This window comes from Paroedura picta, chromosome 11 (assembly GCF_049243985.1).
Source record: "Paroedura picta isolate Pp20150507F chromosome 11, Ppicta_v3.0, whole genome shotgun sequence".
NCBI classification, from domain to species: domain Eukaryota; kingdom Metazoa; phylum Chordata; class Lepidosauria; order Squamata; family Gekkonidae; genus Paroedura; species Paroedura picta.
The window spans coordinates 38,538,862-38,565,565 of NC_135379.1; the positions used below are offsets into that span (position 1 = coordinate 38,538,862).

The 26,704-nt window shown below is 42.5% G+C and overlaps 1 protein-coding gene across 4 annotated transcripts in view; it reads right to left on the reverse strand.

Moving 5' to 3' along the window:
• Positions 1 to 26,704, reverse strand: part of LOC143820582 (uncharacterized) — a 104,366-nt gene that overhangs the window by 67,510 nt on the left and 10,152 nt on the right. For all 4 annotated transcript variants that reach the window (XR_013225411.1, XR_013225412.1, XM_077303575.1 and 1 more), the window contains exon 2: positions 11,303 to 11,361. Coding sequence is in view for 2 of the 4 variants with exons in the window: in XM_077303575.1 (XP_077159690.1) it covers positions 11,303 to 11,361 (59 nt within the window). In the remaining 2 variants the exon portion in view is untranslated. The remainder of the gene's footprint in view (positions 1 to 11,302; positions 11,362 to 26,704) is intronic.

Sequence of the window (26,704 nt, forward strand, 5' to 3'; positions counted from 1 at the left end):
AATGCAGCATAACCAGGTCTTAAGTATGTGAACTGAAAAAAATCTGATTTTGTTTTCCTTCTCTCATTTTAATTTGTTTTGGGTAGTATGTGCCCTGATAAAGAGTTCTTTGGGTTGTTTCTTATGAAAGGCATTACCACGATAGAGTTCCCTACCCCTTGGGGCAGTAGTGACTCACTGACTTGGATACAGCAGAATGCCTTCTATTGATGGAAGGGATTACCACCAGTGAAGCAAGATCTACTTTTCATATTTTGGGTCTTAAGTCTTAGTGAGCAAGGCTGGCTATAAATGTGGTAAAATGAAATAACAATAACAATAATGCTCCTGCTTTCCCCACTCCTTCTGCAAGCCTAAACACCACCATGGAAATGCTGCTCTTGAGGAACAAGAATTACCCCCACCCCATCCCAGGAACTACAGGAATGCTGAACTAGACCCTCCCCCCTTCCATCTGTTGCAATTTCCACTGGTCATTTCCCCCCCCCCCCCAACCCAATGGTGCTTTTCCCCATCATTTTTGTCTTGCTGTGTTTTTCAACATACATTTTATACAGCTATGAACATAAAGGAAACCTTCCAGAAGTCCATTAACAGGTCTGTCAAGTGCCATTCCTGAACTGTGCATTTTTACCTGAAGGATGCCTTGGTAATCCCCCTGCATGGACTTCAGACGGGTCAGACCCAGTATTTCATACTCGGCGTACCATTTCCTCATATTGGCAGACAGATGCCACTGGTTGCTTGCTGTCCTTATACACTGGATCAGCCTTATCCAGCAAGACAATATTTACTAGGTCCTATATGTAACATGTGACTGGGGTACAGGTTCTAATGTCACTTACTCTAATTCTACAGTACAAAACTCAACAGTAACACCTGTCTAAGCCTGTTTGACTTCACAGTACTTAAGTCTCCTCATAGTCTGAATCTGCTTTTAACAGGGAAATCTCTGCCCATCATGTATTTCAGTATGAATTCAAAATGGCCTTATGTTCAATTTGAGACTTCTAAGCTATCTTCTAGATATTCCGCTGAGAAAAAAAAAGTGGCAAGTCACTGAAATGTGTTATCATCAATCTGAATAGGCTTTCAGATAATTTGCCAGTTTGTGCAATTCTCTGTACACTGATATTTTATGCAATTTTTAAAATATATCTATTGTGCACAATCCTATCATTTCTTAAAGTTGTTTCATACTGCTTCTATAATGGGGGGATTAATCTCCCAATTCATTTTTGTTTAAGTTTCAGATTTTTATGCAAACCTGGGCTTTTAAGATTTATAGAAAGATCTTCGTTGTCTGTTCATGGCACCGGTCTCTGGATTTTAGGCAATTTCCGCACATCAGTAAAAACAGTGTTACACCAGCTAAATGGCAAAGCGCTAAAGTTTATTGCACCTCCCAGCCCCTCCTCTCTATTTGCTGTCTCGCCTTTGTCTGTCTTACCCTCCACATCTGGTGCTGTAAATGGCGGAAAAGAGCAACATGCCTTATATGCATCTCGCTTCTGCCTGTCAATCAATCCAGGAAACCAATCGGCGATATCATATGGAGGGGCTGGATTATTGCGACTTCTTTTGGCAAACATTACACTACATTTAACGGGTGCGAAAATGCCCTTAGTATCCACAGACTAGGCTATGCTGAGAATTGGATATACTGATATACTGATGAATTCTTCTGCTTTAGTTTTTGAGCAGACTTGGACAGACATGTGCCCACAAACAACATATGACAAAGGAGGTGAAAAAAAAGCAACTGGGAACTCTCTCCAACCCCCATCTCCCTCTCCATAAAGCTAGGGTCTCTTAAGGCTTAGAATATTTAATTGAGGATATCAGTTCCCCTCTCCCCTTCATTTGATAGTCACTTTCCAACATCCCATGTGTCTTGGAAAGAAATCAGCATGTCCAATACATGCTGGGCTCTTATGAGAGGGATACCTTTTCTGCATATCCTCTCCCAAAATATGCACAAACTCCTCTACCCATTTTTGCTGCCCCCTTGACAGGCAACCAGTTATGGACTTTTATATAAGAGGGAACTGATGTATTTACAGGAGCACTTTTGTATAAAACCACAGTATTTAGCATCAAAATAGTATGAAGATAAATCTGAATGGGCAAACTAGAAAGCTTCCATACTTACTAAACTGCTAAAAGATCCCCTTTTCACATTCAGCTAGAAGTCACATTAAAACAGGAGCTCTACATAGCACCTCAAACAAGATCCTACTACTCAGAAATAACTTCCCTTAAGAAAAGGCACTGTTCCTAATTAATTACTTGTTATCTCCTGACTGGCCATTTTCCTGGCACTTCTGAATCAATGGGCCATTATCAGCTCTTGTTCCATGCATGAGGAAGGACTGCTATTTACTGAGCAGCAAGCCAAAAGTCATTGTTGACAATTTTAAAAACAAATCATCTGTAAACAGCATTCACTGTTTACATAAAAAGCTAAGGCCTTAGTGGGTGGAGAGTGGGCATGGCCAGTCTGGGTGAGGGCCAAATTGGCCCAATTGGGCCCTCACCCAGACTGGTTCCGCACACCCAGCCCGCTAGTGGCTTTCTGCTGCTATTTTCAGCAGTTGGCCTCTTGGGAGGATCCCACAGCAGCGCTGCCACGGGGGAGGGACCTTCCCACTCCTTTTAGGCTTAGCAGCTCTCTCGCTGCTGCGAGAGAGCTTCTGGGCCTAAAGGGAGCCTCCCGCAGCGGTGCTGATGCAGGGGGAGGGCTACCCACTCCCTTTACGTCTGGCAGCTCGCTCTCCGCAGCGAGAGAGCTTCCCGGGCCAAAGGGAGCCTCCTGCGGTGGCACTCCTGCGCCCGGGGTGGGGGAGGGGGGAAAGAGCCCGCGGCGGCAGCGGGGGGGGGGGTCTTCAAAGCCCATTCTCACAAACGGGCTTTGAATCTAGTTTAATTATTAAAATGTGATTATTAATTCTGGGTTCCTCAAGAGAAATGACAGACTGAGGGAGGGCACAGGAAGTAATCAGTTAAGCAGGAAGGAGAAGATGACAAAAGCCATGGAAATGCTCAATGCTGCTTGCCTTACCCAAATAATACAGCCTGGCACAACAACTGCCTTTTAAGTCTTCCACATTGGGTCAAGTCTGTGATGGGGTTGGGTGAGTGTAATGCATACATTTTCCTCATGGATCAAACCGCAGCTTGGGAACATGTACACTGAGGAAATCACCAAGAAGGAGGGTTATTCATTTCCATCCCCTAGCACGGTGGTCCCAATCCAATTCAATCCTTCTTTGTTATTGCTTTTCATACAAATGTCATGAGAGCTGATCACAAATTCAGTGTATCATCTGGTTTTCCTCTCATAAGGGATAAGGACAGAAGCTAGACTGGTGGCAACGAGGTCAAACACCTTGAGTGGGGTACATGTGGCTTACATCATGCCATAGTTCAATGATCTGCTAGCATTCTTTCCTCAATATGTATGACTAGGCAAACGAAAGAGTTTATTGTATTGCTTTTTAAAAATTATGGCAGTTCTTAGAATGTCTGTGACTTATCTACAGAAGAAGTACTCTTAACTAGTAATGATCTACATGTGTTATACAATCCAATTTGACTTCCATTGTGTGTTGTTATACAGTAATAAGAGGAAAAAACAGAAATTTTCTTTTCTTTTTTCACTGTCACTCTGGAAAACTTTCTGGCAACAAGGTAAATTCTTATACTTTCTTTTACATTTCATGGTGCTACTTGGTGGTCTTTCTATGTACACCCAGCAAGGCATGTACAACTCATTCACAGCTGCCTAGGAATACAGGGAATGATGGTTGGGTCTAGACCAGGGGTAGTCAAACTGCAGCCCTCCAGATGTCCATGGACTACAATTCTCTGGGAATTGTAGTCCATGGTCATCTGGAGGGCCACAGTTTGACTACCCCTGGTCTAGAAAGTACACAGCAGGAGAGTAAGAGGCTGGCACTTGAGGCCATGTGATACTTCTGTAACACACACCTTTCATTTTGGATTGTCTCCCCTTCTACAGTCTCAATGAGGGACTGCAATAACATCATTACAAAACAATTATTTTTCTTGTCCTTGACTTATCATTACTAAAGACAGACGAAATGTCAAAGCAAGCAGGGCCACACCAAGTCTCATTACAATTACTGAGGAAAACACATCAGATACAGCTGAGCTTCACCCATCATTTGGTTATGACCAATAATAAAGCCTCTTAGCAATTAATCAGTGCAAGTTTAGAGACAAATGGATCCAGCCATATTAGCATTCAATCAAAGAAAGGACCGTTCCTTTGTCTTACTTTCCCACAAAATGGCCTGAATGATCCACAAGATTAAGGCTATTAGAAGTATTGGCCAAAGTCACATGGATCAGACAAAGTTTGTCCTCTTACCTTCCTCTAGTTCCATATTTGGAAAGATTCACAGGAGTCAGAACCACCCTTTCCTTTCTTTAAATAAGGAGACATGCCTGATCCATCTTCTTTGTCTTCTTCCCATTATCCAAGTTTAAGAAGAAAAAGATCTTTTGTTTTTTACTCAAATCTGTTTCTTTAAAAATGGAGCAAATTCATTTTTAAATAGAGCTTTCATTTGATCAAATCTACAATGACTTGAGGGTAGCAAAGTTCCAGATCTGTTTAACTGGTCCCATCTCTGCTTCTCTTCTTTATATAACTTATTATAGATGTTCAGTTACTTGATTTAGGATCAAGACTTTTGCCTTCACTGACACAGCTATAGCCCCACTTCGTTCTCTTCCTCTGGCCCTTAAGTCATCATAGGCCACTAGCCAAGTTGTTAAAGAGAACTTCCATATTCCAAAGCACAAAACTTCTGAATACTGATGACAGGAGGCCACTACAGTCTCAGAGGAAGGCTTTGGCTTCAAAAATGTTGGTTGGCCATCCAGGGCAACAGTAATACAGATTGCTAGACTAAATGGAACTTTTATCTGATCTTAGGTGCAACAGACTAGAAGCCATGTCATTTTCCAAGTTTCCACTCCCATATAAATATCTCACCAAGATTCATCACTGGTGCCACTCCTCTCACTATACAGTTCCTTTCTCAAAAGCTCTCTTTAGACACCACAGTCCTAATCCCTATTTAAAAGACAGACTAAATACATACGGTAGAGTTAGTTTTCATTTGTCCTGTCAAAATGTACCCTGGATGTTCCCCAACACAGGGACCTTTTCTTTTGTTCCCTTGTACTTTTCTGTACAGGACCATGTACACTGACATCCATATAATGGTTCAATTCATGCATGCATGTACCTTCCTAGACATTCTACGATGAGACTAGCAGCTTGACACTAATGGTAAAATAAAAGTAATAGTGCTGAGATTTCATTTAGGAATAATCATTTCATATATGGAAGTCATTTCTTGATGGACTGAGATTTTCAGTTGAATGTGTGAGTTATCTTGATTTACAACATTTTTATGCTACCCTTCCACCCAATTTAAGTTTCCCAAGGTCAACCACTAATAACAGCTTTTAAAATAACAACTAACAATTAAATAAAACACATAAACAGGCAGGATTAGGGATGGGTACAAACTGGAAAAACATGGTTTGGTTTGGTTCATGGTTTGTAGCATACCTGGTTCGCGAACCACGAGCTATCACAAACTTTTAGGGGATGCCTGTCATTTCCCCAGAAAGCACTATCCTAGAGGCACCTTCTGGGGGGGGGTGTAGCTTGGACCCCATAAATTCAATTCTCACCAAACTTGGTGAACAGATAGAGGAGAGTCAACTGGAAATGCCTGTCTCTGGCCCATTATGCACGGCCGCCGAAACGGCGATTTCGGGTCACATGGAAAACGCGGAGGGGGAAGACGCGACGCATACCGGTTATACACGGGGCGGGGCGCGACGGCGGCAAAACCCAGAGTAACCGATTATGCACGCGCCGATCCGGGCGCCGCTTCTGGTTGCGCCCCGCTCACCCGGAAGCTGCGCTTTCTTCCGCGTTTCACTGACGTGGCTTTTTCGGTGGCATGCACCGAAGCTGCAGCCGGTTGCAGCCGGCTCCGTGCGTTATCCGTGATTTTAGTCGCCGCTATTCCACCCCGAATGTGCGCTAAAACCCCCGTGCATAATGGGTCTCTAGCATGCACAGGATCAGTTCTATGCACTCCTGAACCTGCACATGCCAAAATGACTGCCTATCATTGACAGGAAGTCCTACTAAAAGGTGTAGGTTCAGGAGTGTATAGAATGGATCCTGTGTAAGCTACAGACATCAAGGTCTCAGAGGACCTACCACAGATACTCCTCTACATGACCTCCAAGTTCTAACCCCACTGTTGCTCTGAGATTGAACAGACTGTCAATCTGAAGATGGGTCTGTTCACAAACTGGCACCAACCTCTACAAACAGCTTGAAAGTTTGTGGACAGTTCATGCTGGTTGACCTGTCATGACCTTCACTTCACAAACCGGACACAATTAGTCATGAACTTTAGTTTGTGGGCTGATTCATGCCCATCCCTAGGCAGGAGAGTCAGTGAAGGAATGCAAACAAAACAGAAAATGTTTCACTTTCTGGTAGAAGACAATGATAGAAGGGGATAGACAAAGCTTCCTAGGAAGGGAATTCCAAAATTTTGCTTTCATGACCAAGAAGGCCATTTCTTGGGTTGCCAATTGTCAGCCATCAGATGAGGGGACTTGCAAAGCAGGACCCCTGAAGATAATTCTAGTGGCTAGGTAGGTTCATATGGGAGAAGGCATTAAGATATGCTGGTCCCAAGCCATATAGAGCTTTAAGGTCAATGCCAGTACCTTGAGTTGGGTCCATAAGCAAACTGGGAATCACTGCAGATGGAGCAAGACTGGAGTGACATGGTCCCTACAACCACTCCAGTCAGTGCTCTGGCCATGTATTCTGTACCAACTGTAACTTCCAAATACTCTTTTAGGATAGCCCCATATTTACCGTTTGTGCACTGGAGGGTTCATATCAGGCCGGAGTTTTAGTCATGGCAGGATGCCCCACCTCTTCCTGCACCCACACGGGGGAGCATTTGGCCCTGTGCGCCTCATCCATCCCTGATTTGTGCTCCTGCATGGGAGCTGGGGCAGTGAAGTTCCCAGTGTGTAAATGGTAACAGAGAGCATTGCAATAATCTTACCCAGATGTTACCTGGGTATGCACCAATGTAGTAAGATCTTTTTTTTTTCGTCTAGGAAAGACCAAAGCTGGTAAAAGGTACTCCTGCCACTTACTTATCCAACTGCAGGCATGACACCCAGAGGCATCCCAGCCTACAAGCCTGCCTCCTTGAGAGAAACTGAGACTCCATCCAAAACAGGATACACCTCAATTCTTGAGTTAATCATTTCATTGTTGAACATCATTGTTTGAAGAGACTTGAAAGCTCCTGTATATTCTGTAATATTTTTTATGGATCATTTGCACATGTAAGATATCCCTTGATAGTAAAGAGTGTGCTTATGTGAAGAGTATTGATAAAATGGAGTTGAAATTGTAAAGTGGCCACAGATCTCCAGCCAGCACCAGATACCTTTACCTATGCAAGGCGTACCATAAGAAAAAAACTAATTTGCAGGACTGAAGCAGTATTCTCATTTAGGAATTATTGTAGCAGTATTCTCTTGAGTAATATCTTGAGTAATTCCTTGGGTACAACTAAAAAGCTATTCCAGATACAGATAAACTAGCCACTTTTGGAAGGTTTAAAGGGATGATGAAGGCACTGTTTAACCAAATAAAGGCTACTCTGAATATTGCAGCTGGGAGGTGCCTGCAATATGGCAGCTTTACAACAAGAGAATGTCCACAAATGATTGATTTATGTTAATTTGGTGAACTCGGAATTTAGGATCCAGTTGAAAGTGGAAAAGGTTCTTGATTCTCTTTAGCTTGTAAAGGGAAGGTTTCTAGTGATGGCAAGAGACTTTAGTTGTTCACATTTAAAGGCAAAACTATTTTGTTTTCCACTGACCCCCCCCCCCATTCAAAGACAAATATTAGCACATTACACATTTTGTTAATTTTGTTAAGGGGCCTGTGACTTATTTTTGAAATGCTGGTTAAATAAGAACTGGGAGGGGAGGAATAAAAATTTAAACATCAGAGACTATAAAATGCAATGTTTTACTTGTTTTGTTCCTGGAAATGATGGGTCTTGCAAGAAAGAAACCCAGAGGGGCGGGGAGGGAGGCAGATATACAAGAATGCAGTATTGGTTATCATATTTTAAAATTGGAAAGACATTCACCAAGAAATTTGCCAGAAATTCGTTTCATGAAAGAAAAACATATTTCCCCCCCCTAAACTAAATATCAGCTGGTGGCACCATATTAAAAAGAAAGCACTGTTTGCATTTCATGCAGTAAAATGGAATTGGTTTCCATGTATCATTTGTTGCTTCTGAAAAACAATTTGTTCTTCTCTCAGTGACTGCTGGTTCCCCTCTTACACTATCACTCTTTCAGGTGGCCCCATTCTATTCTTTCTTCTCCTATCATAATGTGTTTTTACAAAGCTGAAGACAAACAAACCCCTTTCTTTACGTGTGGTCGTGCTTTCGTGGAACAGGGTGTGTTAGGAATAGGAATCTAGTTTTACTTGGGATAGAAAAAATATTATAGCATAATGCTCTACCCACTGTAAACACTGTTACATATATAATACATTTTATGTGTTATCCGTCTACAGAAGTTACAACATCCAAATGTCTTAATTACCATCTCCAGCAGCTAATGAATTAAAGATGATAAATGATATTAACAAAGGAAAAGGGATCTTTCCTTTGTTTCCTATAGAAGGTATTTTTCCAGTAATAGACGTCTCAAAAGGAATGACTTATAATTCCTAGATTTATTTATTCTTTATCTCAGTTAAATTTTCTACATGCTGAAAAGAAGACTGAGGCAAACATTACTACTTTATTGCATTTTAGGACTTTATGCATAATTTCCCCTTAAAAATTAGATTTTTTCATATGCATCACTCTGTAACATTTTGCACATACTTTATATAGAAAGATCCATCCATCTTAAAAGCACAGGAATTTGATCCTAACTCTCTCTCAGAAAGCCAACGTTGCTAAAAATTACAACATTAATAAAATGCTCTGAAAAGTCTGAGCAGTTCTGAAAATTGGGTCAATCCTTCAGCAATCAGTTTTGGAGTATTATTTGGAGTATTATTGATAACATTGGTCTGTAAATTCAGAGTAGGACAAAATGTGGAGAGTGGGTGTTGGTTTTGCATCAAATAACAAACAAGAATTTACAATCAAATCATCTATTTCTTGAGGCCCAGTTCTTCCTTACCCCTACCCCAAAGGTCATTAACTGTGGTCCATTCCACTAGAAACAAACAAAAAAAACTTTTAGGGGCATAATGTTAGGTATAACACACAAAGCACCTTTAATGCTTTAAAAATAAATGCTTATCTAATCTTATCCTTTATAGGCTATTCTTCCAAAATAGCACCTCATTCTAAAACTCATTTGCCATTCAAAGTAGATGACAGCATTTTGCCTTTTGAATGTGTCAATAAAATGTACCATTGACTTCACCCTTTATGGTAAGAACAACCTTTGGTCTGTGCCCAGTGGTTCTGTTACCCAAATTGTTACATCTCATTTTTAGTCATACAGCTCAGCTTTACTATTCTTGAAAGTCCAGCTTAGTATAGCAAAGGTTCCCAGTAAAAAAAAATGGCGTTTGATCTTTGTGATTCAGTGTTTAATTTAGCTAGCAATCAGAGACATGTAATAACATGGAGTCGCTGGACCAATTTAAAACAAGTGCATATTTTATTGCTTAGTTGACATGTATCTAAAAGGTTTGTTTTCATTACATTACTATCCATGTTATTTTTTTAAAGTCTGAAATGAGTGCATAATGTGATTTCTGAAGACCGCCCTTCAAATATATTAATGCATATATTTTCCTTGCATTTCTTTGTTATGCTCCCAAAGTATAAATACGAGACCGTTACAGACATGAATTGCATGCACTGGCGATATCTGCAAATTAAACAAAGCACATACAGCATGGAGAGAACTCCAGAACTCTTCTAGGTTTAGGAAAACGCATACATCTGTAAATTAAAGACATGAACAAATTGCAAAGTAAAGAAGAACTTTTCAGAGAATGCGTTCATTGAACACATTTGTTGATGATGATGCAGCATATTGTTTTTTTACTGGGACATGTGGGAACAATTTTCGCCTAGTGATGCTTAAGGAGAAAGAGAATGTATAGATGCAGAGAAAGAGGGAGCCTAGGTCTTTTTTAGTCCCTCGACAGCATGCTTATAGTTCCAATTAACAACCTTTTGTAGACAACAATGCAAATATAATTAACTGGTATATCGCCTAAAGAAAGAAAAATCCTATCATTCCACACAACCTGAAATAACATATGCTCCTACGAACGAAATATAAGCATAGATTGCTTCAAGACCATGAAATTAACTCGGTAGACAGAAGACCTCCCTTCTATACTGTAGTATTCTTTGCAACAAAAGACTTGTGTTCGGTTGTCTGATTATAACAGAAATCACGCTGCTCTTATCACCGAAGTTATGTTATTACTCTATACAGTCCTGAACTTCCAGCACTATTTGGTTGCTCCGGGGGACTGAACGAGCGACAGCAATAGTAGCAGGGTTTAAAACATGCCTCTTGACACTCTCTCCAGAAATGCATTCCTCTGCGTTGTACGGGGAGCGCATGAGACAATGCTGCAACCCAGCTGTGTCCAAGTGGGGACATTTACATCTGCTCTTTGCCTGACATCAAGTCTAACCCCTGAATCAAGCAAATAACACTGCCGGTACCCAAACCATATTAGCAAGGCACGCTCGTGACAAAAGCCTTTGTTTAGCCACAGTGACAGTTCTGTGATTCCAAGACAGGCAAATTCTAGATTGAGAATACACAAAGAAACCTTTACGGGAACTTTAAGGGAAATAAAATATCTACCTCCACCCCCACCACCTCCACCACTACCCCCACTCGGAAGGAGTAGCTCCAAAAGAACTGGTTCCCCCAATTCTCCTTGTCTGTTCCGAACAGCTGCCAAGATGAGAGTTGATTCAAAGTGAAATGCAGAGTCTTGGAAAAAGGAAGAAAAGGCAGACAAGGAAATTTCCATTCTGAGCCTTCCTAGAGACTGTGTGTCAAATGATACCGTACGGGCACAGGCTCCCTTTACAAGCTGAATTATCTCCCGTCTCCAGCAAACACACACACACACACACACACACACCGCAGTAATAGTGCAAGTCAGTAGCAGAAAGGCGCTTACCTTTTTCTGTGACGGGTAACAAAAGAAAAGCCGCTCTGCTGCTTCCGCAGAAAATGCCTCTGGAAAAAAAAATGCAAAGAGGGAAGTCAGCTTGCGAGTGGCACGCGGAGGGGCTGCCGATTGTACAGATGCCCTTTTTTAGGTACCAGGCTGACAGTGCCTGAACACCAGCCCTCCCTCCTCCACACACACCCCCTTGCCTCTGCATCACAGCTGGCTACTGTAGCCAGGAGACAGAGGTGCTTAAATTAGAAAACCACTGCCAGAGGAAATAAACAGGAACCACAGCGACCCCCTCGACCCTAGCAGCCATCAAATCCAGGAAGATACAGTGCACATCTGTTTCAAGAAGCCCCTCGGGAGCTCCAACTCCAGCTACTTACCCTGTCTGCATTATTAATAGATGTTAATGGCTCCATTATATCGAAAAGAAATCTTTCCCCTTTCCAATAACGTGGAAATTCGGCATTCGGAAACATTCTCGGGGTGGCAACTGCTTTGTGCAGTCCTCCCACCGGCAGATCGGATACCACCACCGCCTCTCGTACTTGCCACCGGTACCCCACCCCAGCATTATCTATACCACCGATCGGGTCACCAGGAATCGATTCTGGGCAGCAAACAACGGCCATGGAACAGACAAGCAGGCAACAACTTCCTGTCACACAGCTATTGGGGAATAAGTCCATCTCTTTTGTATCAGGTCTGCAATGTTCCATCGAGAGCATTTCCTTGTATAAACGGGGGGGGGGCAAAGAATCTAGAATTAAACGAAACTTCAGCAGGAATGTCTTTTCTGCATACTGCTTAAGAAAAAAAACGGAAGGGCGGGGAGCGACATGGTAAGGACAGTCAAAGAAGAATATATTTTGAGTGACCCAGTGACAAAAGGCTTCCAATGTCACCGATGTATAAGAGAATGTGATTGTGAAATATTCCTAGGCAGCGTTTTTCTTAACGTTTGGATTTTCTGAGGTAGCTGGCATGCTCCCGGGAGGGTGTTGTAAGACAAGCACGCTTTAAAGCCCACCAAGACATACATGCTCTGTACCCATCCCACAAACTAGACCCTTTTTAAACTCAGATCCTTCTAAGAATGTTCTGAAGTCAGCACTGGGGAATACAAGTGTACTAAAGGGTTTTTAAACACCCCTTTGATAGCAGTCCGCGGAAGGGTTGCCGCTTGTCAATATACTACTGCATATTCCTCAGGGCTTTGCATCCATAATGCAGCTTAATTACTCGATCTCTGTGCAAGGGGACAGCTACAGTGGAAGATATTTCACAAGACCATCTCCTTGTTAAAGGGAACGTGCATGTGTGCATCACTAGTGCTGCGCTAAATAATTTGCAGCCAAATTTAGCATGCATGAATTGGTAGTAAAGCGTTTTTTTAATCCTATGGAGGAAAGACAAATATTTACGTTTAACCCTGCACATCCAATATATATATATATTTTTTAAATGTTGCACGTTCTTATGCAAGCAGACAATGCATCTTCCAGGCTATTAATGTATTTACACTGTGGCTGTTTATGGCTGAGCAGGAGGCCCTGGCATGAGCCAGCCTGCATCTCCCTACTGCAGATGTAAGATGCAGCTGTTGGTTCACTTCTGACGAATGCGTGAGAAATGTCATTAATTCTTCCAAGACAAATGCAAGCCAATGGGCTTTGTTGCCCATTGCCTCTATAGATTTTTGGAGGGTGCTTGTCACCACAAGTATCCGGCAGGAACAAAATCTCACAGGGATCGACTGTATTAACTGAATTACTGACAAAACAGCCTCAGCACGATGGCCTTCATTTCGCTCTCTAATTATTTATCCAGATAGAACTTGACTGCTAGAAAATTAGCTCTCGACAGGAGGTTACTGATCTGAAAGGTTCTTTTAGACTGAGAAATGATGAACGGCCCGTGCTACACAGGCCAGGAAGTCACTGCACACACCAATGAAAGATAAATTTGTTAGAAAATGGCGTGCCTTCTTTCACTCCCAAAATGATAACCAGGAGTGCAAACAATAATTGGAAAGTGACCCCCAACTCAAGGTTTTCTAAACCATGGAATCTGACTTGAGAAGGCTTCATGGAAGCAGACAAGGAGGAATGCTAGTTCCAAAGAACTTATTTGTGTTTCAGGGCATTTGTGTTGGCTTGTGCAAACAAAGGTGATTTGTTGTCCTGGTTTACACAGGGAATTTACAATGGAAGCAATACCCTCTTTTATTTTTTAAGAGAGCATTGTTTCCTCTTCTGTTTATTCAGTAGATAGAACTTAAACTGCATTTTAGAGTAAAATGCAACCCCAGAAAAGATCCGGGAGGGTGTAGAGACTTCTGGCACTTTCCTTAAACTACATGAAATATATTAATTGGACACATTTGGATTCCCTACTCTCATATTTGACAAACAGATGAAAATCTGTTCGTTTCTTCCTCACATCCAGTGTCTTAGGTGCAACCAATTTGCTTTCCACCTATTTTTTTTTCTCCTGTGTCAGTGGAGGATAAATATTACCCAGATTGTATTTCCACAGCATATAGAAAGCATAGCAAAAAAATACATAATTCCCCCCTCCCGCTGCCGCCCAGTTAAACCCAAATCATGACACAACTAACAAATATTACTCTGGAATCTAGAATTATATCAAGGAACTGAGATTCCCATGGAAAAAAAATATATAACTAGTACGAAAAACAGCAACAAAACTGATTGAAAGAAAAACCTGTAGAACAGTAACGTATTCAAGCCCCGATAGAAATTGTCATGAAGAGCAATTGCTGCATTTTTACGGGGTGAGTCATTCTTTCGTTGAAATCTGCAGCACTTTTTATTTTAAATCTGGGGTATGTTTTTAATGGCATTTATATTTTCAATCATACAACGAGGGTAGTTCTCACAAGCCACCTGCATTACCTGACTGCAGAACAAAGAGCAATTTCTTCGCCCATCCTTTGGCTCCTAAACCACACCCTTTCGTCCATACAAAGAACCGGCTCTGTCGATACTGTCTCCCCTACTCCCCGGTGGCAACAAGCACTTTCACAGCCATTTTGTAACCGGCATGGTTCTCCTTTCTAGGCATTACAAAAAAACGTGGTCAAATCTGCATCTAAGAGTTAACTGCGCAAGTACGCATGCACTATCAGTAGGTCACAGTCTACCTTTGCAGAGCTTACAGTTGGAGAAAAAAATTCCTGTGCATGGGAGTACCTGCACTGTGCGTAAAACAAGACGATGCACACAAATTTACTGATGTTTACAGGCAACCTTTCAGCTAAAATGGCTTCCAAGGCATTGTGGTGACCATTGGACAAACCAAAATACATACAGTGCAAAATAGCCTTTTTGAGTCCAAATAATGGAAACTGGGACACTGGGACACTGAACCCTGCTTATTTTCTTGTTTATTTATATGGCTCCTAGGAATCATTGCTTCCTTGGTGAGTGGGAGAGTGACAAATATGAAGTACTTGGGTTTTGTGCTCGTTCTAACCAGGTACACCTTGTGAAACAAAACTGTAACTGCAACTAAGTGCTGGCAGCTCTGTGCGCTGCCACAGGCATGCCTGACATGAGGATGGTGCAAAGGGTCCCCCGTCTCACCCCAACTGTGCATGTTAATAGGTGGCTAGGATAGCTATTCCTCCATCCTGCTCCTGTCACCACTCCTCACACTGCATTCTTCAGCTAGTAGGACCCATTGGCTCAGCAACTTCCCCTTCCCTTCCCAGCCCCTCTCCTTCTCCATAATTTGGGACGGGGCTGTGGAGAGTGGCTGTTTTGGGGTGGATTGAGTTATTTCTGGGGGATGGGTTGACTGCGGCATGAATTCTGCCAGTTCGAATTATCTGCAAAAATTCATAGAAAAGATTGCCGAACATGTGTTGCAAGAGATGGCGTGAAAACTAGAGGTCTGACACCCTTCCTCACAAAATGTACATCTTATGTGCAAAGGCTGTGTATGGGGCAGATTTCCACCGAATGTGTCTTGTGGCGTTTCTAAAAATACAAGTTTGTTTGGGGGGAGCTTTGTGAAACTTCAACACCAAAAACCTTCCCAAGGAGACAGAAAAGCACCCTTAGCTGGCATACAACAGACAGTTTCAGCCACAATGGAAGAAAAGCATAGGTTTAAAATGTATTTATAGACATGCTTGTCTCCACAAAACTAAAGCCCAAGGCAGGTGACAATTATAAAGGCAATACATCATTAACCAATTTTTTTTCAAAGAATGACTATTAAAATACTCAGCAATAAATACATTTAAAATAGAGTCCAAGAAGTGCCCTTAAAAACAGAGTGTTGAATGCACTCATCTAGAGAAACCAAAAACCCTTATAAAATGTTTAGTTTTACATCCCTTTCAAGACTGCAGAAGGGACATGGTACTTCTGATGTCCTCTGGAAGACTGTGCCAAAGTATCAGAGCAACTACCAAAACCCCCCACAAATGAGCAGTCATTGCACAGGAACAGGAACTCCTAGGGCCATTCTGCACCCGAAATATATAGCGAAATGATTACCATTTGAAGACACCATATTTTCTCACAATGTGGTCAACATCCTGCATCCCAACAGCAAACTGGTAGCTACATCCTCCATTTTAAAGTGCTAGTTGGGGAATCGCATAAAGTGGATTCCCCAAATTCTGTAGCACAAGTGAGAGGAGAGGAACCAACAAGCCACACACCAAGGAAATGTGTGGAGCCGAAGTAGCACTATCTCCGCCTGCAGTGCCTGCCCTCACACCCATCTCCCTCTCCCTTCTCCCGGGAATGGGATTTTTAAATTTTATAAAAGCAAATTGCCTGGAGCAATGAATATGTGTTAAATCGTCCAGGCAAAGCAAAAAAAAAAAATCCTTCTCAGTTAACACACAAAGCATGACTCTCTAAAGCCCCCCCCCAAAAAAAAATCAGGTTTGAGATTAATTTTTAAAGGATCAAGGCTCATGATTGCAAAAGGGTTAGCATTTTAAAAAGCACTATGCATCTATGATTATATGCATAGGCGTCTTTATGTCAAATAGCACATGCATATCCACTGGATGTCAAATGGCACGTAAGAACACATAGCAGGTGTTCAAAACCACGGAAGGTTATTGAAGACAGCCCCTTGAAATACCCTTATCTGTATATATACATTTATAAAAATATAAAAACATATTTTATGTATATCTATGCATTGGCTATGATATACTAGGCCATTGTTTTTTTCATGGAGGATGGCATCGAACAGAGAAATATACTTTTTCATAACTTAGGACTAGTCAGCAAACCAGGCACGCTGCTTCCCACAGACGGGAACAGCACAATGCACCTGGCTATCAGGGATCGAGTGTATGGAAAATACTTGCCAGTGACAGACTGCATGGCTGTTTCAACCTTTTGGATTGCTCATCCCAACAATCGCCTTATAAATAATGTAGCTGCAGGTTCACAGGATGCTGGAATATTGTATTTATTTCACAAGGTGCCTACAGGAGAATCTCAGGGATTGTTTCTTCAAACCAAAGCTGAACTCACACCACTAGGAATTGTCTATAACAATAAAGTTCGTTCCAATTTTAAGGCTGGTTTATTAATTGATAAAGCTGGCAAAACCACCGATGCGAGTGCTGAAGATCCGAGTATCTCTGTTTGGACAACAATGCAAGGTTCTGGCCCCATCAAGATGCAGATCCTGAGAAGCCTTGTGTTGCTGCTTTGATAGATAGGCTAACAGCTTACAAAAACAATGACCATGGGGCTTGGGTCAGAGGAGGGGACATCATCATCCAGAACTCTGGATTTGCTGACAGTGGGATAGGCCTGACCTTTGCCAGTGATGGAAGTTTCCGAAAAGATGAAGGAGGTTACAAACTCTCTGTTTGTTGGCGAAAGCAAGATTTGTGGCTTTTTAGGTGGCCAAAACAAATACTGGGGTACTGGAGGGATTGACAGTAAAAATTACACTGTGCCTAGAAATAGGACATTCCCTATCAGAGGCTTTCAGATTTACGATGGTCCTGTTCATCTCACTAGATGCTAGATGATGTGTTTTTCTAAAACAATTGTGTACTTCATATTGACCTCTGAGGAAGACCTCTAGAGGTTGAAGTGCATTAGGCCTTTGGATGTTAGGACAGAACTAACTTCTATATGTGTGACTCATGTGTCATGTGTGACCCTGCTGTTTTTATCCTTTTATACTTTTTATACTTTTATACAAATTGGGATCAAAATTGCAGAGAGAAATATCAACAACCTCAGGTATGCAGATGATACAACTCTAATGGCAGAAAGTGAAGAGGAACTAAAAAGCCTGTTGATGCGGGTGAAGGAGGAGAGTGCAAAAATTGGCTTGAAACTCAACATCAAGAAAACAAAGATCATGGTATCCGGCCGTCTCAGTTCCTGGCAAATAGATGGGGAAGAAATGAAGGTAGTGACAGATTTTATTTTCCTGGGCTCCAAGATCACTGCAGATGGGGACTGCAGCAAAGAAATTAAAAGACGCTTGCTCCTAGGGAAGAAAGCTATGGCAAATCTAGACAGCATCCTAAAAAGCAGAAACATCACCCTGCCAACAAAAGTGCGTCTAGTCAAGGCTATGGTCTTCCCAGTTGCAATATATGGCTATGAAAGTTGGACAACAAGAAAGGCCGAGCATCAAAGAATTGAGGCTTTTGAACTCTGGTGCTGGAGAAGACTCTTGCGAGTCCCTTGGACTGCAAGGCGAACAAAACGGTCAGTCCTAGAGGAGATCAGCCCTGACTGCTCCTTAGAAGGCCAGATCCTGAAGATGAAACTCAAATACTTTGGCCACCTCATGAGAAGGAAGGACTCCCTGGAGAAGAGCCTAATGCTGGGAGCGATAGAGGGCAAAAGAAGAAGGGGACGACAGAGAATGAGGTGGCTGGATGGAGTCACTGAAGCAGTAGGTGCAAACTTAAATGGACTCCAGGGAATGGCAGAGGACAGGAAGGGCTGGAGGATCATTGTCCATGGGGTCACGATGGGTCAGACACGACTTCGCACCTAGCAAGAAATACTTTTATATATTTGAACTCTATAAATAAAATTCAAACAAATATGTTTTTATTATACAAAGTAGTAGTTTTCTCAACCTTCTCAGGTTCTCAACTCCATTTCAAATTAGGTTTCTCCTCCCCTTTTGTTTTTTGTTTGTTTTGCAAGAAGCCATTCCACAGGGCTACTATAAGTATCACGGGTTCCCAGAATCCAATTCTTTAACAGTAATGTTTTGTTTGTCCCTGAGCCAAAGACTACCACAGATGGGATGACATGGTCTCTAATTCAACATACATCAAATTGCTTGGCAACCAAGTTTGGAGTTTTGGACCTTCCAGCTATTTCCCAAGCCTCTGGCAATATCATTATTCCAATATTTAGTCTAGTGTGCACATGAATATTTCAGTATGGTATGGAACATCTAGGATGCATTAGCAATCTTTTTTAAAGAAAAAGAGAGACAGAACATTTCTAGTGCCTGTGTTTATGGAAATATTCTTGGTAAACAAGGTGATTTCAGCACTGGAATGTTCAGCACTGGCATTTTTGTGGCTGACGCGGCTACGTGTTCTTCACAAAAGACACTCGCTCCTCACAAACATCAGATCTTCTAGCTATTGCTAGAACATACCTATCATGAATGAAAAGAAAACGAAGTCAAACTTCTGCTGCAGTTTTACAACACCCCACTAGAACACGCCTCTTTCCCTTCTTTCTGACTTCTAGAAGCACACCATGGCACACGGTTGTTTGTTTGCTGCCACAACGTGACATTAGCGGCCATCTCGTGGCAAGAGCTGATTGAAGTGGAGTCACGTGAACAAGGCAGAAACAGACTGAGCAGTCATCTGATTCCACATACTGAGCTAATTCATTTTCTGGGACTTGTCAAAAAGAGGCTGGCAGTAGATACACACAACTGATCCTCACACATTCCAAGTGGCTCAGCGTACCCCGCAACTCCCACCCCCGCAAAGGGATACTTCAATTCAGCACATTTAAGCAAACGAAAATGCAACTTCATTTCCTTCCATACAGAGATCTTGCTCCTCCCCCCTCCCACAGACCCAAGGGCTTGCAGTGTTTATTTGTGCTTTTGCATAACATATTAACGAATGAACCCACCTTCTGGGTTTTCCCCAGTTCTGCGACAGGTTTCCCTAAATCTGCTTGGGTCCCATTGTTCTGGGAAGATCATACCTAAAGTGGATTTGAGGGAAGAGTAGATGAGAAGGCTTGGATTTCAACAGCTCCCCTGGAGTTCCCAACACTGCCTTAGCAAATAGGGAAGAGTAGCTCCTGTTTTGTATCGTACTATGGAGATACCTGCCAAGAGCCACTGAGATGGAGGAAGTGACACAGTAGGGATGGATCAGTTGCTGTGTTGATCATTGCGCCGTTGTTTAAAGCATGTGCAAGCATCTTCAGCTGGCCTTCAATTGCTCTGTTACAAGTAATACGGAACTGGGGAAGAGAGCCGGTTGGGAATCACACAAGACTGTAGCTGTAGAAAAATTTGATTCTGAGTACTTCCTGGGAGATCTGCCACAAGTAGCTACCATCTTAGCTCTAGGGATAGAAAATGGAGCACGGTAGGCAGAGAGTTCTGGTGATACCGATCGGCTACAGTTAAGAAAAGAGATGGGCTATTGAGCAGGTAATGCATGCTGTGCTGTCCACAGATTAAACAGAAAATGTGTTATCTGTCAAGCATCCAGCATGTGTACTTAAGGCTTAATTCCAAAACACACAGACAGAGTCAATAATCTATAATGACTTAGTAAGAAATGCCTCCCCACATAAAGGTCTCGAATTTGCTACCTACTGACTGCAGCAGATTATGAATGGATACAGATGATTATACGCCAAGTGGCAATTTACCGCAGCGTATATGTACTACTTGGAAAGATGGTGCCCATTCCGCACATGTTAGATAGTGCACTTTCAATGTGCTTTTGCATTTGGATTTTCCTACACAAACCAGGAAAATCTACTTCTAAAGTCCATTGAAAATGCATCATCAATAGTGTGGAGAATCTTACCATGCCCCTGGACTTTGGATCAGATGCAGTGATGGGGCAACAGACTCCCTGCCACTGCGTAGGACAATTCAGACAACGGACTTTATCCCCCTTTACTTTGTATGACACAGCTTGTATCTCTAGGAATTGAACTGGACCACTGTAGGGAGGGGAATGATCACCAGCGCCTTCCTAATCGATGATTTATTCTCTGAGCAGAGTAGCAGAATAAAACCAAGGGAGACATAATAATGCTTCTGGGTTTGTACCATGGAAAGCTACACAGTTTGTACCATGGAAAGCTACCATGGAAAGCTACAAAGCTACACATGGAAAGCACGTGTCATACACTATGACACGTGCATACACTCATATTTTCATTCCAGAGAAAGTCAGCACTATTTCATTATTTGAAGGTGATGTGCCTTGTCCCACTTAATTTTCAACTACAGAGGCTGTCCAGGAGTGGCAACTTGACTTACCCTAAGACTTACCCTTGGGCAGCTCATCTATTGTGGGGGTCTACAAGAACACAGCGTTGGCAGTGGCTGCAGTCCTGGTGGTAGCTGTGGCTGCAGCTCAAGTCTGTGAGGCCTGTTCTGCTGACCAAGAGTCAAGTCCACAATGGCCTGGGCGTGAGGTCAAGAGTCCCAGGAGGGATCAGTGAAGGACTGAGTCAGTATATCATGGCGTTAGCCTTGATCCCCCACCTCCCATGGTAGGAACTTGCTGCAAAAGGCCAAGGATTCCAATATGTAAACAGTCCAGTGGCATTGTGGAAGCTTATTTCAATTTCAGTTCCGCTTGATATATTACCAGAGTTTAATACTAAGAGAAATTGCATTAGGAACCTGCCCTTAAAATGTTGTCTGATTAGTTAGAACCAAAGAATGCTTGAAGTTTATGATTTATTTTTGCAAAAACTGTCAAAGTCTCCAACAGTGACATATTCCCCCACCCCCCAAAAATAAATGCTTCAAATTCTATAGCAACATCTTTCAAAGGTCAACTTCGAAATTTGTCTATTAATATGGAGCATTTTATTTTCAACAATGTGCACTAACTTCACACTGGCCTGAATGGCCTTAGGACCACACTGGACTGAGCAATCTTATGCATTTCTTAGCCTTTCCCATTTTATTTTTCAGACATTTTAAATGCATGTCTTGACCAATACATCTATAGCTGAACAGAAGAAGCAAAAAGCTCTATATATTCTACAGTACCAGATTACTATATATTCAGAAATAGTACTGGATGCCAAATTCAGAATCCTGAGCACACAGGTTTTATTTTTTTTAAGTAACTAGTCCTTAGAACTGCAATTACAGGCTTCGAAGTGGGCAGTTTATGGCAAACCTTCCTTTGACGCTGTGGGTGATCCGGGGAAAGGGTGATCTGTGTGTTCCCTCCCCCCACCCCCTCAGATACAAGTCAGATTCAAGTTAGATTTAAGTGCTCCACTTTTATAGCAACCCGCAGTTTACTGCTGTGACTGAAGCACAAACTATGATTGGCCCTCTTCCTTGCAGGTCAGGATTCCAAACCATGGTTGTCTGAAGCCCATCAATGTCTGACTAAATTGTCTCAGAAGTCTGAGGGGCTTCAGAAAGACTGCCGAATAGCTGGCTAAGCAGGTATTTGTATCTCTGTCTTGCAATTTATTTATGTCTCTCTCTGTCTCTATGGATCCAAGGCAGTTTACAAATGCAACGCCAGTTTTCAATAAGATTAAACACAACACCACCATAACTAACACCATCAGCCAATCATACAAGGATCACACACAGCAGCCCTCAAGAACAAACATGTCCTACAAAATGGTGGAGGGAAGTGCAATCAAGTTGCAGCCGGCTTGCAATGAGCTTGTAGGTTTTTCAAGGCAAGAGTCATTCAGACGTGGTTTGCCATTGCTCGATTCTGCATAGTGGCCATTGAATTTCCCTCCTTCCATCCAAATACTGACCAGGGCCACCCTGCTTAGCTTCTGAGTTCTCACAAGATGAGCCTAGCCTGAGCCAACCAGGTCAGGTTCTCTCACAAGACACTATCTGAATCAGCCTTTCTCAGCTATTTTACCGTTGAGAAACCCCTGAAACATTCTTCAGGCTTCAAGAAACCCCATTAGTCTTGCGACTGTGTAGAATATTGTTGAGAAGCATAGCTGTGTACATGCCCACCCAGAGCCCCTCCCTTTCCCACCCCCTCCAGGCCCATTATTGGCCATTTTGGGAAGGGAGGTAGGTCTACATGATCATATCTTTAAACTGCTCAGGGAGCAGTATAAATAATTGGTTAAGGGTTAAGTGGGCAGAGAGTGGGCAGGGCCGGTCCAGGTAAGGGCCCAATCCGAAGGCACCTGGGGCCACTTACAGTTCACTCAGCTCTCACTTCCACCTACTTCACAAAGTGCGTGTCGCAGTGAGAGGAAAGGAAGGTGATTGAGACTCCTTAAGTTAGAGAAAAGCAGCCAACTTTTCTTCTTGAATTGAGCCCAGAAGCAAATGGATAACAAGTGAGATGCCAGAGCACAGAGTTTATATATGGCTTGTAGGGTTCATTTGTCTTTGTGCTGACGAAGGCTACAGTGAGAGCACACCCTCCTGGCCCATGTCCATCACTGAGCATGATGTGATTACTGTGAGTCTAACCTTCAAATATTAGACAATAGGGGGCTCGTAGCTAACAATGTATCATTAGCAATGTATCAGCTGACAGCTGCACAAAAAGCAGACGTATATAACTATGTGCATGCGCAATGGTAATTTTTATGTTTCAATTGAAAAAAACGGGCTCTCGGGGGAGTCGGGAGTCAGGAGTCTGCTGGACCAGCTCCGTGTACGTGTGTATCATTCCAACATGGCTAATTCCAGACAGAATCCCAGCTGCCATATTGTGTAAAAATTGAAGCTTCTAGGTCATCTACATATAATGTGTTAGCAAAAAATAAGTAGCAGATTCACATAACTTATTCAAAACAGATTTAATTTTGGGGAGGAGGCATAATTAAAAACAGTATACTCTATTCCACTGCTAAAAAGTTCCTTGTGGAACAAAGAGAGATTACTATTGATTATCTATCTATAAAAGTAATTTACTGTGCATTAGTTTGGAATTTTGAAAGAAAGGCTAACATGGGTAAAACATTTCAGTGTTTTTGTATCTCGAAGGGTAGGGAAAATATAATATTTCAATATATTTGAGCATGCATTTTGAGGGGGTTAGGTATTGATTTTTCCCAGTCCACCTCCCCACATGAATTTTAAAATTTATGTTTCAATCAAATGAAATGGGGGAAGGGTCAGGATTTTTTTAAATAGTCCCAGACAACTTTCAAGTAATAATATATTTGGCTTGAGCTTACTAATATTTACCCAACTTAAATAAATTGTAGTCCATAAGTACACCTGGATGTGTGAGTATGAGTGAGAATATCTACAACAAGTTAGAGTAGGATTTCTGGCAGAGGAGGTGTAAATCCTGTTTTCCCCACACACACACCCCATTTCTTTGGACTTTCACACTATATTGGGGAGTAGGAGTGACTGACAGAGACACAGAGAGAAAAGGAAGCAAAGAAAGGAGAAAGGAAACCTGGAAAGTGAAAAGGAAAGACTATGGAATGATTCAGGAAGCAGGACAGCAAATGGCATCAGGAAACACATTGGTGGACATCAGGTTAATTAGAGGAGGGGTAGTCAACCGGTGGTCCTCCAGATGTCCATGGACTACAATTCCCATGAGCCCCTGCTAAAGTTTGGATTAGAGCATTTATGCTAACTATAATGCTCTCCATCTCCTGCACTTGTGCTGGCAACACTTGGGTGCAACCGCCGTGTCCTGCACTCAAAATCGCATTTGTTTTCAAAGAGGACATGTTTTCCACTTTCAATTTGCAATGCTATAGCACATGCATAGATTAGAATTTTGTCACTCTGGCCTGGTGGGTAGAGCTGTTCCCACTGCTCAGATATCTAAAAATATCATAAATAAGCAACATATCTGATGCTAAAGTTGCAGGTGAGCAGGGATGGATTTGGGTGGCCCAGAACTATACCACTATCAAGTAGAGCGGTGGCTTCTACTCTGGCGAGCCAAGTTTGAGTCCCCGCTCTTCCACATGCAGCCAGCTAGGTGACCCTGGATTTGTCACAGTCCCGGTAGTGCCGTTCTTACTGAGCAGTCGTGTCAGAGCTGTCTCAGCCCCAGCTATTCACGGGATGACTGTTGCGGGGAGAGGAAGGGAAGGCGATTGTAGGTCGCTTTGAGTCTCTTTTGGGCAGTGAAAAGCAGGGTTTAAAAACCAACTCTTCTTCTTTTCGCACCAACTGTGGCAGAGAGTGGAGCTGCCCACAGTGAAGGTTAGCTGAAGGGAGATCAGGTGAACAGGCAGTTATCAATTCATCACAGCAGAACAAGTAGAGTTTTGTACACTCAGATGCTGTTTTCATGCAACATCTAAATGAACCAGCAATGGCCTTTTGATTTCACAGGCGCAGGCTGCTATGAGTTGAGAGTGCAGCCGAATGTCTTGCGGCTTAATCTCAGGATACATAACAGATTAAGGAAATTTTCCAAGAACTGCCACTACCCAATATGGAGGAGCTGATTAGCTAGACCACGGATTCCCAACCAAGAGTTCATGGTTCCCCAGTGGTCCTTAGGCGCTCCAGAGGGGGTCCATGGCCTTTTCCCTCCTACCTTAATAGACTTGACCACAAGCTAGGGAACCAGCCCCTTGCAATGTCTGCACACCTTCTCCCTCTTTAAACTACCTCCTGGCTCTCCACCCTCAGTCCTCCTTGAGCTTGCCTGTTAACATGGCTGGTGACGTTACTTCCGATGACGTTTTACTTCCAGGGGCATAGCAGGAAGGCAGGGCTAACTGACACCACTTCCGGGACTCCTCAAAGCCTGAAAAATTATTCCAGGGGGCTCCTCCATGGTCAAAAGGTTGGAGAAGGCTGAGGTAGACAAATTACAGGCCCTCCAGCCAACCACAGATCTTTGGGAGAGATTATTACTTTGGGAGAAATTATTACTATTATTATTATTTCATTTATAGGCCATCCATCCCTGTGAGCAGGCTCAGGGTGCTTATACCATATCAATAAATAAAACAGCAATAATGAAGTTATCGCTCTAAAACTTCAGGGCATCAGAGTGGACTGCTTCCAAAAATCACAAAGAAACACAGAATTAGATCAAGTTTCCCATTTTGAAGTCTGTGCATTTCTTGAAGAAATGGGTATATTAACTGGTTGCCGTAACAATAATATATCCCTCTGTAATTAATAGAGACTTTATAGAACAGTCCATAAATCTCCAACATGACTCTGCAGAGCAGTTTCCTGTTTGACTTCCCATCCAAATTTATAAATCTGTTGTTAAAGTACAGAAAAGGTTACTCAATCAACCTTCCTATATATTCAGAAACCTAGCAGAAGCATGTTTAAAACTGCCTATTTTTCACCAATAGTGAGAGAGAGAAGCTGAAGAGTGCTTGTGAATTCAGTCAGAAAAGTGTGCAAATCCTAAACAGAACTGCATCCTTTTAAGCAGAAGGACAGACTTAGAAAGGCACAACTTTGCTTAGGACTGATCTATGAATTGTAGGGCAAAAGTACATTGACTTATATAGACGTACTCTTATTTGGACGCAAGTCCCCTTGAACTGAGACAATCTTCAAACTAAACAAAAACACTTTGGAGTTGTATGTATTTACTTCATTTATACCCGAGCTCTCTCCCCAGTGGAGACCCAAATCAGTTTCCATCCTCCTCCTCCTCCTCTCCATTTTATTCTCACAATAAGACCAAGACGAAGACATATGAGAAAAGGTTGGGGGAGCTTGGTCTATTTAGCCTGGAGAGGAGACGACTGAGATGGGATTTGATAACCATCTTAAAGTATTTAAAAGGGTGTCATGTACAGGATGAAGCAGAGTTGTTCTCTCTTGCCACAGAGGGACTGACCAGAATCAATGAGATGAAATTAATTCAAAAGAAATTCTGTCTAAACATCAGGAAGAAGTTCCTGACAGTCAAAGCGGTTTCTCGGTGGAACAGGCTTCCTCGGGAGGTGGTGGGTTCTCCATCTTTGGAAATTTTTAAACAAAGGCTGGATAGCCATCTGACCGAGAGGCTGATTCTGTGAAGGCAAAGGGGTGGCAGGTTACAGTGGATGAGCAATAGGGTTATGAGGAACAGACTGTGATGTTTCACTAGCCCGGAAACAAACCAAGCTGAGTTGCCTCTGCAGGGCTGTAAGCCAGAACCCTGAAGGGCCACTTCATTCAGACCCTTCAGTGGTAACAGTACTTGGTCTCCGCCCACAACCACTGGTGTGCTGACATGACTCT